This window comes from Phocoena sinus, chromosome 16 (assembly GCF_008692025.1).
Source record: "Phocoena sinus isolate mPhoSin1 chromosome 16, mPhoSin1.pri, whole genome shotgun sequence".
Taxonomy (NCBI): domain Eukaryota; kingdom Metazoa; phylum Chordata; class Mammalia; order Artiodactyla; family Phocoenidae; genus Phocoena; species Phocoena sinus.
In genome coordinates, this window is record NC_045778.1 from 56869234 (window position 1) to 56885710 (window position 16477).

Consider the following 16477-nt stretch of genomic DNA (forward strand, 5'->3'; position numbering starts at 1 on the left):
AGAGGTGATAAAGAGCCAGCTGATAAAAGAAGACAACAAAAAAATTAGAGAGAGGGCTGGAAGACCCCTGTTTTGAGTGACAGGCTAAGGAATTTAACTTTAATATATACTCAGGATCAACTGTTATGTAACCATCAGGGAAATGATGTGATGAAGGGTTACCAGAGGAGGAGTATTCTGACTACTGTAGAAGATAAAAGAGAAAGCAGGGTAATTCACCTGAGAATGTGAAAACAAGTGTTGGGAGTGAACAAGGTAGCTGCAGCAGGCAATTACAGGCAGGGAAAACAAAACATCCTTAGGAAATCTCTGGCTTAACCAAAGGATTCAGGACCAGGGAAGAAAGACTCTAATTATATTTTCAATACAATCACTGCAATTCTTGAAGAACATTCTCAATTCTCCTTTTCAGCCAAAGACATTGAATTTTAACATATCTTCTCCTTGGCCTCTGGAGGAAATGTATAATGGAAAGAACATTTCCAGGTGGTTTCTTCTTTCCATAAAGCAGGATCCTTTACCAGCTACTCCAGGGCATACTTCCCTATCTCCCCATCAGCATAAAATCAATTTATCACCATACCGTCCTAAAAATAGGCTGTGTTCAGCTGGGCTAAAAATTTAGCTATAAGCAGAAACTCAAGATAAAATTTGAATAGAAAGTCAGGAATCAGGAGCCTGCAGCTAGAACCCAGAGAATGGTGTATCAACATGGGGAACTGATGCAGCAATCCCATTTCACAATGTTCTCTGTTGTGTGGGCATAAACCAATAAAGAGCATGACCAAACCTCTAGTTCTAGAAAAATGGTGGAGTAGGCTAATGAGAAACCCTTCCAACACCTTAAAATGCTAGATAAAATATAACAAAATTGTTTTCTAATGTATAATTGAGATCATAAGAAAGAATGAGAGATCCTCAAGAGAGACAAGTGAAGAGAGAGCTGAGAGCTTGTATGGTGGCAGCCCTGGCAGTGGTTATTAGACTAGTAAGAGAAAGGTCCTTGGGCTATTGCCCAGCAGGGCCAGGAGATGAAGCCTTGAGATGTTAAAACTGAAATTCCCCTATAAAACCCGAGGACCTGCTAAAGGGCTGCAACTCTACCCACCAGCCCAGTGGCATATCATAGTGAAACTAGAGAATACGCAAAGATAGAGAAAATTCTTTTTTTTTTTAACAGAGAAAATTCTTAAAAGTAAAAAGAGGAGGAGAAGCCAAACAAAAACAAAATACTACTGCCAAAGTGACAAAGAAAAGTAACTTTAGTTGGGCTTAGAACTGTAGGCTAAATTACCATTCAAGAATGAAATAAAAGTATTTCAGACTAAGGAAGACTGAATAAATTTTCCAGTCCTTAGCCTTTACTGAAAAAAAGCTAGCAGAAAAAAAGAATGAATTGTCAGAAGCAATGGAGAGGAAAAAATTACACAACATATTTAAATCAAAGTAAAATATTTACTGTAGGAATCAATGATGATAATAATCAATGGGGGAATAAAAACAACATGAAACTAAAATACTAGGCAACAATAATATGTAAAACTGGAGGACAGTGATAAGAGTTGAAGCATCCTAAGATACTGTTCAAGAAGAGGATGGAAAGAATGATTAGACTCTGTCAAGTCAGGTATGCTTGTTAACATTTTACAGGCAACAACTAGTTACAAATTCTAGAAATAGAATGTAAAACTTCCAATCAAGTAAAAGGAAGAAAATAATAAAGAAAATACAATCAATTCAATACCAAGCAGAAAAGAAGGGAAAAAGAAGCATGGTAAATGGCACAAAATTAAATGATACAAACAAGTCCAAATATGGCAGTAACCACAATAAATATAAAAAGACTAAACTCACCAGTTAAAAGACAGATTCTCACATTGGATAAGATAACAAAATCCAGCTATATGCTGTTTACAAGAGACACACCTAAAACATAATGACATAGAAAAGTTGAAAGTAAAAGGATGTGAAAAGACACATCAAGAAAATAACTAACCAAGAGAAATCTGTCATAGCTATATTATCATCAGACAAAATAGACCTTAAGCCAACAAGCATGTCTGGCTATAAAAGAGGGTTATTACATAACTGGACCAATTCTCCACAGAGATGTAACAATCCAGTTCTGAAACTAAACATTCTTAATGATATAGCCCCAGAATACATAAAGAAAAAAAGTTTTAAGTCAAAAAATTCATGGTCATAGTGTGAGATTTTAACACACCTCTCTCAGTAATTGATAGCTCAAGAAGGCAAAGATCAGAAGAATACAGAAGATGTGAACAATACAATTCATAATCCTGACATAACGAATATGCAGAGAAACCTGCATCCAACAAATAGAGAATATACATTCAATCTTTTCAAGCACACATAGAACATTTACCAAAAAAGGACCACGTACTGATAATCCACAAAACAAACTTCAACAAATACTTAAGAATCCACATAACAGATCATATTTTCTGACTACAATGCAATAACATTGGAAATCAACAATAAAAAGGTAGCCCCCGAGAACCAATTAGAAACTGAAAAATATACTTTTAATAATTCATGAGTCAAAGAAGAAATAATGGACATTTTTTTAATGAAAACCAAACACCAATAAATAAACTACATTCAAAACTTGTGGATATACATAAAAGCAGAACTTAGAAGAAAATGTATAATCTTACATGTTTCCATTAGAAAAGACTTTTTTAGTCTTTTAGTTTTTACTAAAGAATTTAGTCACTCAAAAAGTTAGAAAAGAACCAGTTAGTGAAATAAATAATAAAAAATAACTGTAAATAATAATTGAAAAGAAAGTGACTAAAGAATCAACCAAATCAAAATTTAGTTCTCTGAAAAGATGCATAAAACAGACCTCTGATCCAGCAAAACAGAAGGCACAAATAAACAATATCAGGAATGAAAAGGGGCATACAGATTTGGTAGAGGGTTTAAAAATCATAAGAGAACTTTACAAATTTATGCCCCCAAATTTGAAGTAACAGATAAAATGGAGAATTTTCTAGAAAGTATAACTACCAAAACTGACTTAAAAAAGAAACAAATACCTTACACACTACAGAAATTAAATCAGTAGGTTAAGTGTTGCCATAAAAATCAAACGAGCATACAAAAAAGCACAAACCCCACTAGACCAAGATGGTTTTTATAATTGAGTTCCACCATACCTACAAAGAGGAACTAAAACATATTTTATACAAAATGCTCCAGAACACAGAAAAAGAATAAGTGCTCTCCAACTCATTTTGAGGCTAGTATAACCATGATACAAAAAACAAACAAAAAAACCCTCAAAAACTTGAGAGTAAGAATGTAAGAAAAAAAAAAAAAGCTGACCATTTATGAAAATAGAAGTGAAAATTTAAAAGAAATTATTAGGGTAAAACTCCTACTTCATGGTCAAGTCAATTTATCCCAGGAAGACAAAATAATTCAGTAAGAGAAAATCTATTAATATAATTCACCATATTAATTGCTTTAAAAAGAAAAATTATATGGTCATCTCGACAGATTTAGAAAAAAACTCTAAAAGTTTTAGCAGTCATTCATGATAAAAACCCTTGGCAAGCGAGAAACAGAAGGAAATGTCATTAACCCGATAAAAGTTAAGTATAGCAAACATCACTGGGACTGTGTATTTAAAGTTAGGAACAAGACAAGAATGCCTGTCACCATCTTTCTTTTCAACACTTCACTGGAAGTCATAGCCTAAAGCAGTAAGGTAAGAACTAAAAGGTGTGGGAAAGAAAATTAAAAACCAGAACTGTCCTGATCTGAAGACAATATGATTACTTGGGAAATCCAAGAGACTATTAGAAACAACACCATTTTCGGCAAGATTGCTAAATGAAAAAATTAACAGCATACCTATACAAAAGTAAAAACCAGTTTGAAAATGTGCCTTGATAAAAGAGCCTATTTATAATAGCAAAAAATTTGAGGAATATATAGGAATAAATCTCTAACAAAGAGTGTGTAAGAACTTTGAGAAGAAAATTATGATACTTTTTTGAAAGACCATTCTTTCATTTTTCATTCTCATAAATGGAGAAATATAAAAGATTTATAAAACTCAATATCATAAATATTGTAATTCTCTCCAAACTGATGTACTATATACAAGTAATGTGATTACAATCAAAACCCTAACAGTATTTTATAGAACTTGAGGAGCTGGTTCTAAAATTTATTTGGAGGAATAAAGGGCCTGGAATAGTCCAATACAATTTTAGAAATAGGAACAGTTTCGAGGAATAGTTAAGAAGGAACTTGCTCTCCCAGATAGCAAGACTTAAAATGAAAGCTACAGTAATTAAAGCAAGGTATTACTGTAAAAGGATAGACCAAGAAATTGAAAGAAAATGGAAACCCTAACAACAGAACAAATTATATACAGGATCTTATTATATGACAGATGTGGCATTAGAAATAAGTACAGGAAATAAGAAACTACTCAATAAATAATCTAAGACAATTGGCTTGCCATTTGGAAAAAATTAAACTTGAGTTTCTATGTCACACTAAACATTAAAATAAATTCCAGATGGACTCAAGACCTACGTATGAGAAGAAAAACTTTAAAACTTTCAGAATAAAATTATTACTTTGGGGTTGGGGAAGAATTCTTAAAACAAGATAGGAAAAGCACAAACTGGAAAGGAAAAGACTGATAAATTTGATTACATGAAAATGAAATATATATGTATGTCAAAGACATCATAAAGTTCAAAGACAAGCCACAAATTGAGAGATGATATTTGCAATGCATAAAGCTGGGAAGGGATTAATATCCAGAACATACAAAGAACTTCTACAAATCAGTTTAAAAAAGTAACCAAATAATGGGCTAAAGATATTAACAGGCAATTCACATACTAAAAAAAGGGAAACCCGAATGACCCATAAACAATACTCAACTTTACTAGTAACTGGGAAAACTCGTATCAAAATTATGTGATACCATGCCCATCATCAAACTGGTATATATTTTTAAAAATCTGATAACTCCAAGGGTAGAGGACGATGTGTGGAAATGGGAATTGAATACAGCAGCACAGAAATTGAAACTCAAGCACTGCTGAGGAGAGGGTAAAATGGAGAAAGCACTTTGGAGAGCAATTTGGCAGCGTGTTGTAATTTGAAGATGTGTGTACCCTATGACCCAGCAATTCTACTTCAAGATATGCATTCTAGAGCAGTGCTTCTCAAACTACCTGTGGGAAAGCATATTTTTGTATTTCAATATTTTATAAATTATAATGAGTTACTAGAAAAATATTAAAAAAGAAAAACATAAGTTCCAGTTTTTTATTAGATTCAACAGACAATAAAATTACTGTGCTAAAATGCTTTAAGAACTTCTAACACTCATTCTCAATTTCCATACTCATCTCATTGTGGATCCAAAACAAAAAGCCGGTGACAGGGCACCGACCCACATCACATGTGGGGTAGCACTTCTCTAGGAAAACTCTTGCATGTGTGCACAGAGAGACATGGATAAGGGTATTACTGCAGAACTGTCTGTAATAAGGAAAAACCAGAAACTAACTCATTAGTAATCCATCAGAATCAAATGAGGCTCACTCATAGAATGAGATACATACAGAGCAGTTAAAAATAAACTAGATCTACATGTATCAATATGAATAAAACTCAAACAATGTTAGTAAAAAAATGAAGTTGTGAAATAAAAGGTGGACTTTGATACCACTTTTGTAGTAAAACAATTCTATGAATTGTTTCTTGTTACATATTTAGAGTAAAAGTATAAAAATATGGACAGAAAATATACATCAACTTCATAATAGAATGTACTCTGAGAAGACAGGTCAAGAAATAAGACCAGGGATGGGTACAAAGGAGGTTTCATACAGATATATAAACTTTTTCCTAAAAGAAAATATGATCTGAAGGAATATGGCAAAATGTTAAGCCTTCATATATAGTTCTCTGTATGTTCCTGTATATTTGAAATATTTAATATAAAACTCAAACTTTCAGCAAACCAAGGAACAAACAATTGAGAACCTAAGACAGCAGGTGAATACACAATATGCTGGAGTGTTAGGGAAGTCACCGGGACTCAAAATGAGCCGTGAGCAATGCCGCTGTACTTCTAAAGGCGGTAACATCTATCTATCCAGATAAAACTAGGTGCCCGTCAACAGCAAGGATGCATACTATAATCCTGAGCTTTGGCCAAAAAACCTCCTTGTTCTGAATCTGTATAAACAAAACCCCTAGTCCGCCAGAGGCTAGAGCTGCCCCCAAACCCTATCCACATTTCCTGTCCTCAAAAGACAACAGTGGGGGCCAACACCACGGTGAAGAGCCAAAGCACTTCATCAACTACTGGCCTCATCTACTTTTAAAGGTTTTAGGACATCTGAATACACAAAGGAATTTCCAGAATTCTCCACTACATATGATGCAGTCTTATTGAGTCCCATCAACATCCAACATGAGATGGACAAAGAACAGGACAAACTCATAACACATGTACTTAGAGGCAACCATTTCAGAAAGAAATCCAAGTACCTATAACAGCCTTTTTCCTCTCTGTCTCAGCTTCTTTCTCCACAACCTTTTGTTTTTGTGCAGCTATGAGAAGTTTTGTCTTCTCAGCTTCCCTGTGGAGTAAGATATTACAAAAAATTAGAAATGGTATACAGTCACAGGTAGTAATTCTGACTCTACAGTGGGTCAGAGAACCATTTGCAACAAGAACTTTCTGACTCAGTAAGGTAGGCAAGAGAGGTGTTATCCTATTTTACTAATAATGAATTTGAGGTTGAAAGGTTAAATGATTTGCCCAAAGTCACCCAGAAATAGGAATCAAATTTAGTATATTTGAATTTTAGTCAGACCCTTTCCTCTAATCGTATCATGGAAAGGCCTGTGATCTGGAAGTGTCTGGAGTATATGAATGCTTCCTCTGCTGTTAGGCCTCCAGCTAATCTGCACCAATTAGCAAAAGGCACTAACTTCTGGGCAGACGTAGCCAGCCCCTCGGATGCATGGTTTGGCAAGCAGAAGGGGGCTGGATTTCAGCGCCTCTTCAGGCAGACACCCCTGTGTAGCAGCCCGATTTGTTATACAGAAGATATAACTAGGTGGCAGTTACTAATTATGTGGTGAACTGGGGCTCAATGAGAAGAAGAACTTTCTAAGAATCTGAGCTTTCTAACAATGGAAATAGGTGGCCAATCACTAAGCACGTACAAGTGGCAACTGGGTGACCACATGGAAGAAACGGTATAAAGAAAGATCACTATTAGGTGGGAAGTTAGACTGGATTATCCCAAGGTAGCCTTTAATTCTAGAATTCCAAAAGAGTTTGAAATTAGGAAAGATCCAGAATTACCTGAAAAGTAACTCCAATAGTTTCCCCAAACATCACCCACCCCCACCTCTCTCCTTTCCTCCTGCCAACATTGATAAAAGACATAAAATGACATTCTGGATACTATGAGTTATTTGAAGGCAGATAACACATAGTATTCATCTTTCCATCACCAGAAGCTATTATATTTAACGCCTAAGACATGCTGAGCCTTCACAAAATTTATTTTTCTTCTATAAATGGATCAGACCCATGATCTACTCAGCCTAGCACTCTGTGCTTTACAGTTTTAAAAGAAGAAATCCTTTTCTACAATGAAAAAGGGAAGATAAAACTTTGCATAATAAAAGATATAGACTTGGGAACAATAATAACTCAGAAGTACAGCACTCTACAAAGAAGTAGTATTAGTACTTTTTGGACCCCCTGTATTTATACGTCTTTTGTATTCTTGACTTTTGCAAAGTTAGTTTTCTAGTATTTCATATTTTGCCTCTTAACATATCTGTCAAGTTTCCTAAAGACTTCTTTTCAGTACCTGTCATATGAGAATACTGACATTTCAACTGCAATAGGTAGTCCCCGAAAGGAATCTTCTAAAACACTTTGAAACTAATTTCGTGTCAAGCAAGTAACTTCTCATTCCCAGTCAGCCCTGGACACACAGAAGAGAAGACTACCAGGAGTCAACCCAGGCAAAGTTTCCCCAAAGGCAAATTATAAAGATCAGGTCTAATTTTAGATACATAATCACATACAATGGAAAAGCAAACTTGATACCAATGTGTTTATTCTTACCATTTGTAACACAGTAACAAAATATAGACACTCTCTTCAACCTTAACAGCTAGGGCTCTTTCTCTCCTCTATTAATATTTAATTCAAGGTATTATTCACATCCAAATTATAGCTGCTTAGGCTTCCAACAACAGTTCTACAGCAAACTGCATCCTTAGCCACTGAAGCTGCTCCTGAAATGTCCATATATAAAGAGAAAACTAATAAGAGTCTAGTGGGAATTAAGACACCAGAATAGGTAATATTAGTAGAATTAAAGAATGGAAAATAGACATATAGCCCTCCCCAGTGTAATATCTGAAACATAATTTTCCTCTAGAGTGGTAAATTAATGTAGACAGCCCTAAATAAAAATATTGGGATCCCATGCATATTACTCACATTAACTCAAAATTTCTTCTTATGGCTTCTGGGATTTTGGGTTTTGTAACACGCACAGCCTAAAAAATAAAAGTAAAAAAGCCAAAGTGTATTTGAAAAATAAATCATCAAACTAAATCTTCTACAAAACAGCTCCTCAAATGACACTAATAAAACAGCTCTGACATAGCTGCCTACTGACACACATAGGGATCCCATCAGAAAATCTACTGTTCCTGCCATCACCCCAAAAAATCAAAATAAGCTGCTTCTTGTTTCCTTTAAAAAAATGCCTGGCTATAGGATAAACGACTCTACCTGTTGAGGAAATAAATGTTTAGGGAAAAGGTTCTCTCTTAAAAGACCTTTCACAAAGCTCTTAAGTTGGATACTTGTGTTTCCTTTTCAAACCTGCAAACCAAAGAAACAGAAGGAAGGCAAAATTTCAAGATTTAAATTATAAAGTAGAAAACAGTCAAAAACAAAAATATAAACAAGCAAAAACCCAGGTCAGTATATGCAACTTAATACAGTTGACAAGTAAATGAATTTACCACTTCCTAAACCTGCAATCACTCAGTACTGGCTACAAATAAACAGCTCAACACTGAGGGAAAACAAACACCAATTAACACATAACAATTAGCAGCTTGTATTCCTTCTTCCTAGAACCTCACTTAGAACAAAGTCTACTTATCTCTGTAAACATTGTTTACTAGACCCTGTTTCTCTAATCATAGTGTACTTTGGCATAATTATCTATGAAACAGGATAATTTTGGGGTGCAAGAGCCACGTACAAAAGCCCCTCTGTGTTCCCGGTTTCTTGTTTGTAGAAAAAGGCTTTAGTCTCCTAGGCCTTCCCTGGAAAAAGGCTTTAGTCTCCTAGGCCTTCCCTGAGTTCCAAAGAACAAACTCAAGCAGTTACTAATTCAGGAGTGAGGAAATGCAGAAACAAAGGAAAAGCAGTCAAGAAACAGTCATTTATAAAACAGAGTCCTGGTTCCTCCTCAAGGGATATACGTAACAACCTAATGCATATCTGTGAGCTGTTCTGAAGTAACCAAGGCCCTCACCCAGGTAGAGGATGCTGACTACCTGAGCACAAGCACAGAGACCCCAGACTGGCTGGAACCAGAAGACTGATGATTAAGATTTCTGGAACATCACCATGAAGAAAGTCATGCCCCCTGCAAACCTCACCCCAAATGCTGCCTTTAAAAACTCTTCCCCGAAAGCCACTGGGGAGTTTGAGTCCTTGGAGCATGAGCTGCCCGTTCTCCTTGCGGGACCCTGCAAAAAAACCCTTACTTTTCTGCAAACACCCACTATCAGAGTTTGGCTTTCTGTGCTGTGGGCACATAAGCCCTTACAGGGTTACATCTGCTTGGGAATTACAGATTCCGAAGGCTGACTTTTCCGTATCAAGGACCTGATCTCTCAGAAGTGTTTGATTTTACTAGTTAAACATCCTATACCACCCCTCCACCCTACTACACACACACACAAAGCACTTTGCTGATCTGTAGAAACGTTTACTTTCCCTCTGAAAACTGGCTGAACTTCTAAGCAACAAGGCCTTTAAGCACATAGCCTTTTTTTAGGGCTTATGAAAGAAGGCTTTTAAAACTTTTAAGCAACATAGCCTCCCCTACATAAAAGAGACAAGTCAGATGTGTACGTAATTTTGAGGATTATAATAACTAAATACAAGAATTAGAGTGAAATGGAATAAGAAGCTGGGGACCATGATGAAAAAAGTCATTTCACGCTAATGCTAAGGCATTTGAGGCCATAAAGAACAACTCATGGACATACCCAGAAGACAAAGAAAAATTCAGAACCAGAATTTATAAGAGATGTCAGATTTCCCAAGTGACTACCAGAAATACAGATGACTTCCAATATGATTCAGGGGGAAGCACTGTCATATTGCATTTAATTATGAGACTGGCCATGTATCTTTATAGTCCTATAAAAAGAGCACGAAATAGGACTTCTTCTGAAGACTTCTATCTTGCTGTGTGAGGCTGAAGAACACACTACATGCTTGCCAATCTTGGGAAATCTCATAATTTTCAAATATGTGAAATATAAGCACCTACTGTAACAGATACCATGAGTAATTTGCTTCATAAGAGATTTAAGAAATAAAATAGCAACATATTCAAAAACAATGGTCAAAATACACACACACACAGACACACACACAGTGAGTGAAGACAGGGGAAAAAAAGCTGACGAAATGAATAAGTCTGTTAAACTGACTCGTGGATTATAAGCATATATTTTAAACTAAAAGCCAGCATTTAATATATATAGTCACTGCCTTAAATAACATAGGAAAAAATATCAAGAATGCTTATTTTCACCACTTTAATTTGCCATAGTTGTTCAAGAAGGAAAAATGGGGTACAAATACAGAGAAGGGAAAAATGAAAATACTGATTGTTACAGAAAAGGTTCACTCAACAACAAATATTAATTGGGTGCCTAGTCTGTACCAAGTACTGTTTATTCCAACCACTGTGGACACAGCAATGAATAAGGCAAGACTGCTCCCATGGACTTTAAAATTTTAAAGGCAGAAAAAAAGGCAATAAAGAACAACAAAAAGCAAATAAATGAACAAGAGAATTTCAGATAGTTATTAGTGTTATGTGAAGAATTAAAATACTAGGTTGGGGGGGAAATCAAGATTTTTATTTTGGCATAATTATATAACTAAAAAAAATTTAGGGAAATTCATAAAGTTTTAGTCAAGCAAGATAAATAGCTCTAGAGATCTGCTGTACAACACTATACCTAGAGTCAATAAAAATGTATTGTACACTTGAAATTTTAAAAGGGTAAATCTCATGTTAAGTATTTTTTACCACACACACTCACAAATCTAAGGAAATTAACCAAAAGAATTACTAGAGACAGTTAATTCAGCAAACTTGCAGACATACAATAAAGTCACCAAGAATCATTTGCATTCCTCAATGCTTAAAAAAATGCTACATATTTAATAGAATTAAAGCTCATTAAATTCATAGATATTAATTTAACTTGGGATATGGGTTTCTCACCTAGGTCAGAAATTCTAAAGGAGGGGTTTCCCTGATGGCACGGTGACTGAAAATCCACCTGCCAGTGCAGGGGACACGGGTTCGAGCCCTGGTCCAGGAAGATCCCACATGCCGTGGAGCAACTAAGCCCGTGCACCACAACTACTGAGCCTGTGCTCTAGAGCCCGCAAGCCACAACTACTGAGCCTGAGCACCACAACTATTGAAGCCTGCATGCCCTAGAGCCCACACGCCACAACTACTGAGCCCGCGTGCTGCAACTACTGAAGCCCATGCGCCTAGGGCCCATGCTCTGCAACAAGAGAAGCCACCGCAATGAGAAGCCCACGCACCATGATGAAGAGTAGCCCCGCACTTGCTACAACTAGAGAAAGCCTGCGCGCAGCAACGAAGACCCAACACAGCCAAAAAATAAATTAAAAAATTTAAAAAATAGTAAAAAAAAAAATTCTAAAAGAAACTAAAATGATAATACAATTATAAGTAAAGTCATAGACTATGTTCCTAATTTTTAAATGTATAAGCCAATTTAGGTACCTGATATGACTTGAAAATACTAATAATGAAAGCTCATCTTGTAGAATAAACTGGCAGAAATATCAAAGGCCATTATTATTATTATTTTTGGCCGCACCATGCAGCATGTAGTATCTTACCAATAGTTCCCCAACCAGGGATCAAACCTGTGCCCCATGCAGTGGAAGCACGGAGTCTTAACCACTGTACTGCCAAAGGCCATTATTTTTTTAAAAGCTAATATATCTCATCAAATTTTAAAAGTGAATGAAAAGTTGAATTATCATGACCATATGGTAATATGTTAAAAATAGGAATGGTGAAAAATAGCCTTTAAGTTCTAAAAATGCATTCCAACTATCATAAGAAACTATTTTATAAGAAGAATAAATCAACCAAAAAAAATGGAGATCTTGATCTATCAGTTTAAAAACAAGAAAGTGACATTTTTTCATTCAATAACGTTTATAAAAACTACAGGGCTTCCCTGGTGGCGCAGTGGTTGAGAGTCCACCTGCCGATGCAGGGGACACGGGTTCGTGCCCCGGTCCGGGAAGATCCCACAGGCCGCGGAGCGGCTGGGCCCGTGAGCCACGGCCGCTGAGGCTGCACGTCCGGAGCCTGTGCTCCGCAACGGGAGAGGCCACAACAGTGAGAGGCCCACGTACCGCAAAATAAAATAAAACAAAACAAAAAAACCAACAAATAAATATAGGTAAGGTTAAAAGATCCTTCTTTCTGCCATGCAGAAAATGATATGGACAAGTGAAAGTGAGAAAACAGGATAGAAGACTACTGCAGAAGTCCAGGCAAGAAATAGTACTTGGTCTAAGGAGGTGGCAGTGAAGATGTTTTAGATGGATTTGGTAGAATCAGCAGGATACGGGACTGATTATATGTTAAGGGCTAGAGGGTTCTCAAAGACGCCTCCCATACCTCTAGACTGGCCTGAGGGTAAGAAGGAGCCATTTACTAACAAGAGGGAAAAAACAGGAGAGAAGTAGATTTGATAGGAAAAGACCAAGGGCTCAATAACTAATGAAAGAATAGGAAATAGAAAAATCAATGGAACAGAACAAAGTTCAGAAAGGACTTTACTATATAACAGAATTTAGCAAATAATATGATGGCATTTCAAACAAAGAGGAGAAAGGGGCATAAATTATTCAGTAATTGCTGTTGCTAATAAATTGGGGGAGGGGCAGATTGGAGCCCAACCTCACAAATGAAATCAAAATGGATTCCAGATGAATTAAAATTTTAAATCTAAAAATAAAACTGTAAAAGTAAATGTTGTAATTTCTGATTTTATTTAAATTTCTATATTTTAAAGTTGGTGAAAGGCTCTTAAAAGCATAGTAGCACAGCAAAATGCCATAAAGAAAAAAATACTAAAATTACTGCTAAAAATACTAAAATTAAACTTCAGAATTGTCAAGGGGAAAAGAAATGTTAAATGACAAAGAAAAAAACTAGGAGAAAATGTTTACTATGCATTTAAAGAAGAGTTGCAATAATTAACATATCAAAAACAGTTTATTTAAGTTAATGAGAAAAACACATAAAAACAACCGAAAAATGAGCAAACACAATTCACAAATCAAATACAGAGGGCCAATAAACATCCTAGGGCATTCAACCTCAATAATTAATACACAATGGCAGATTCATTTTTTCCAAAAGGATTTAGAGAGCACGTATGCATCTGTTAATTATTTGAGTATGATCACACAATCAAATGTATAGAAAACAACAGCTCATCAACACTGCTGATGAGAGAGTATAAGCTACTAAAATTTTTCTGAAAGGCAATTTGGCAATGTATATCAAAAAGCTCCCAAACAAGGCATCAATCCTACGTTTAAGAACTTATCTTAAGGGAAGAATTTTAAAAGATGTATGTATAAGCTTGGTCATTATAACATGCACCTAACAGTAAAAACTGGAAGCCAACAGGGATTAAATAAAAACATTAAAAGTGATGATGCAGCAAATCTTACTTTTAACTTGAAAAGCTGCTTACATATATTGCTGGTGAAAAAAGCTATGGTATGATTCCATTTTAGTTCAACATTATTTATAACTATAAACATATGTTCCTCTGTATTAAGAAGAGTCTGGAAAGATACAACGAACTATGTTATCTCTGCATAGTAAGATTACTGTTGAATTTCACTTTGTTTTCATCTTTTTCCTAATATCTGATTATTTTTACAACACATATAACATGCGTGTGTATAAAAATATCAATAATATACAAGGTACTACTACAAATCAGTAAGAAAAAGAAAAACATTTCAATAGAAAAATGGGCAAAGAATATGAATAGGCAATTGACAGATGAGTACCAATGGACAAAAAAATAAACAAAAAGATGCTCAACCTCATTAACAACTAAGGAAATGCAAATCAAGGAGACAGATAACTTCACATCTATCCATACAGCAAAAATCAGCATGTCTGATTGCTTCACATGCTGATGAGGTCATGGAGAAACAAGTATTCACATATACTGCTGGTAAGAATGTAGATTTAGGGACTTCCCTGATGGCGCAGTGGATAAGACTCCACGCCCCCAATGCAGGGGGCCTGGGTTTGTACCTGGTCAGGGAACTAGATCCCACATGCATGCCGCAGCCAAGAGTTCGCATGCCGCAACTAAGGAGCCCACGTGCTGCAACTAAGAACTGGTGCAACCAAATAAATAAATAATTAAAAAAAAGAATGTAGATTTATACAGCCACTTTGAAAGATAAAGTGTACATACAAGGAGATGTGTCAGGAATTTTCACTACACTATTGTTTATTAATAGCAAAAAATTGGAAACAGTAGGGAAATGGTTATGTAATATAAGGCAAGGAACTCTGGGGGGCTGTTTAGAAGAATGAGCTAGATCTCCAAGTAACGACCTGAGCAGAATCTAGGAATCTGTGGCATTCACATTATCTTTAAAATTGGAAAGCTGCTCCAGGACAACCAAGAGAGTTTTACAAAGTTAGCTCTGGGACATTTCAAAAGAACCCTTAACTTTGGCAGTTCCCCCTCAGGCACCTGGCAGAGATAATGGCAAGATGCAGGACAGGGGAAAACCTTCAGAAGTTTTCCAGACTCGTTTAAGAGATCGCATAAGATCACCCACAGTGAATGCACACTTCTCAGAAGCAGTGCAATCTAGAAACTAAGAAAGGACATTAGAGAAGCCACATTACCACTTCTCAGGTAATCCAGATCCAAAGCCACTGCGTTCTAATGTCACTGACCATGACTACAGTAGAAAAGGCATCTTACAGTGACACCCAATATTAACACCTACCCCACACACTTATGCAAAACAAACAAAAGCCTCACAGACTGATACTTTAACTTACTACATGCCATGTGCTCGGGTTTCTTTTCCTATTCAATTCCATCTTATTTAAAATGCTGGTCATGACCCACTAAAATTGATTTTAGAACCTACTAGTGGATTTCAACCCAATCTGAAAAAATACCCCAAAAAAGCAGTTATTCTCACCATTCTATTTCCCAATGCCACTGCCACCACCACTAAATTCTTCTGCTACCTTGCTTTTACTCAGGTCTTTCCACCCACCTGAAATATCTTCCTTACTCTTTTCCACCTTATAAATCGTATTAATTCTTCCAGACCTACCTATCAATAAAATCTCAACTCAATCAGTCATTTCCAGGCAGATGCTCTTGAAATGTTCGTTAAACTCTGAGAGCAGTAATCATCCAATCAATTCATCCGTCAATTAATACTTTGTCTAGAATTATTATCCACATTTTATATGTGAAATTCTTTTTCATAATCTTACTGAGGGCAAGGATTAGTCTTAAACTGATTTATAACCATTACTGTATCTTTTTTTTTTTTGGTGGTACGAGGGCCTCTCACTGTTGTGGCCTCTCCCAGCAGCCATGACTCACGGGCCCAGCCACTCCGCGGCATGTGGGATCCTCCCAGACCGAGGAACGGAACGAACCCACGTCCCCTGCATCGGCAGGCGTACTCTCAACCACTGCACCACCAGGGAAGCCAAACCATTACTGTATCTTAATAATGTCACACACATACATAGCTGTATACAGATTTTATTTCCTTTCAAGAGCCTCAGCTTATCTGTTCCCTCTAAGAGTTCAGAAAAAAATGCCACCCATAACTGAGAAAGGTATTCTGTAAATCACCCTAGCACTACAATTAAATAACTGCTGAATAAACAGTCTGATGAAAGGACAATTAAATACAAAGCTCTCAAAATTCCCAAAGAATTTCCCTAGGAGAAGGGCTTACCTGTATGGTGAGGCCTGGGGCCATGACATTTAAATCTTTCTGCAGAGCTTGCTTGAGGTTTTCGTCTATTTGATC

General features: G+C 36.2%; 1 protein-coding gene across 6 annotated transcripts in view; it reads right to left on the reverse strand.

Annotated features, from left to right (window-relative positions):
• Positions 1-16477, reverse strand: part of ERLIN1 (ER lipid raft associated 1) — a 41775-nt gene that overhangs the window by 10467 nt on the left and 14831 nt on the right. For all 6 annotated transcript variants that reach the window (XR_004346236.1, XM_032608651.1, XM_032608650.1 and 3 more), the window contains 3 exons: positions 16403-16476; positions 8540-8598; positions 6556-6647 (listed from right to left, as the gene is read on the reverse strand). Coding sequence is in view for 5 of the 6 variants with exons in the window: in XM_032608651.1 (XP_032464542.1) it covers positions 6556-6647; positions 8540-8598; positions 16403-16476 (225 nt within the window). In the remaining variant the exon portion in view is untranslated. The remainder of the gene's footprint in view (positions 1-6555; positions 6648-8539; positions 8599-16402; position 16477) is intronic.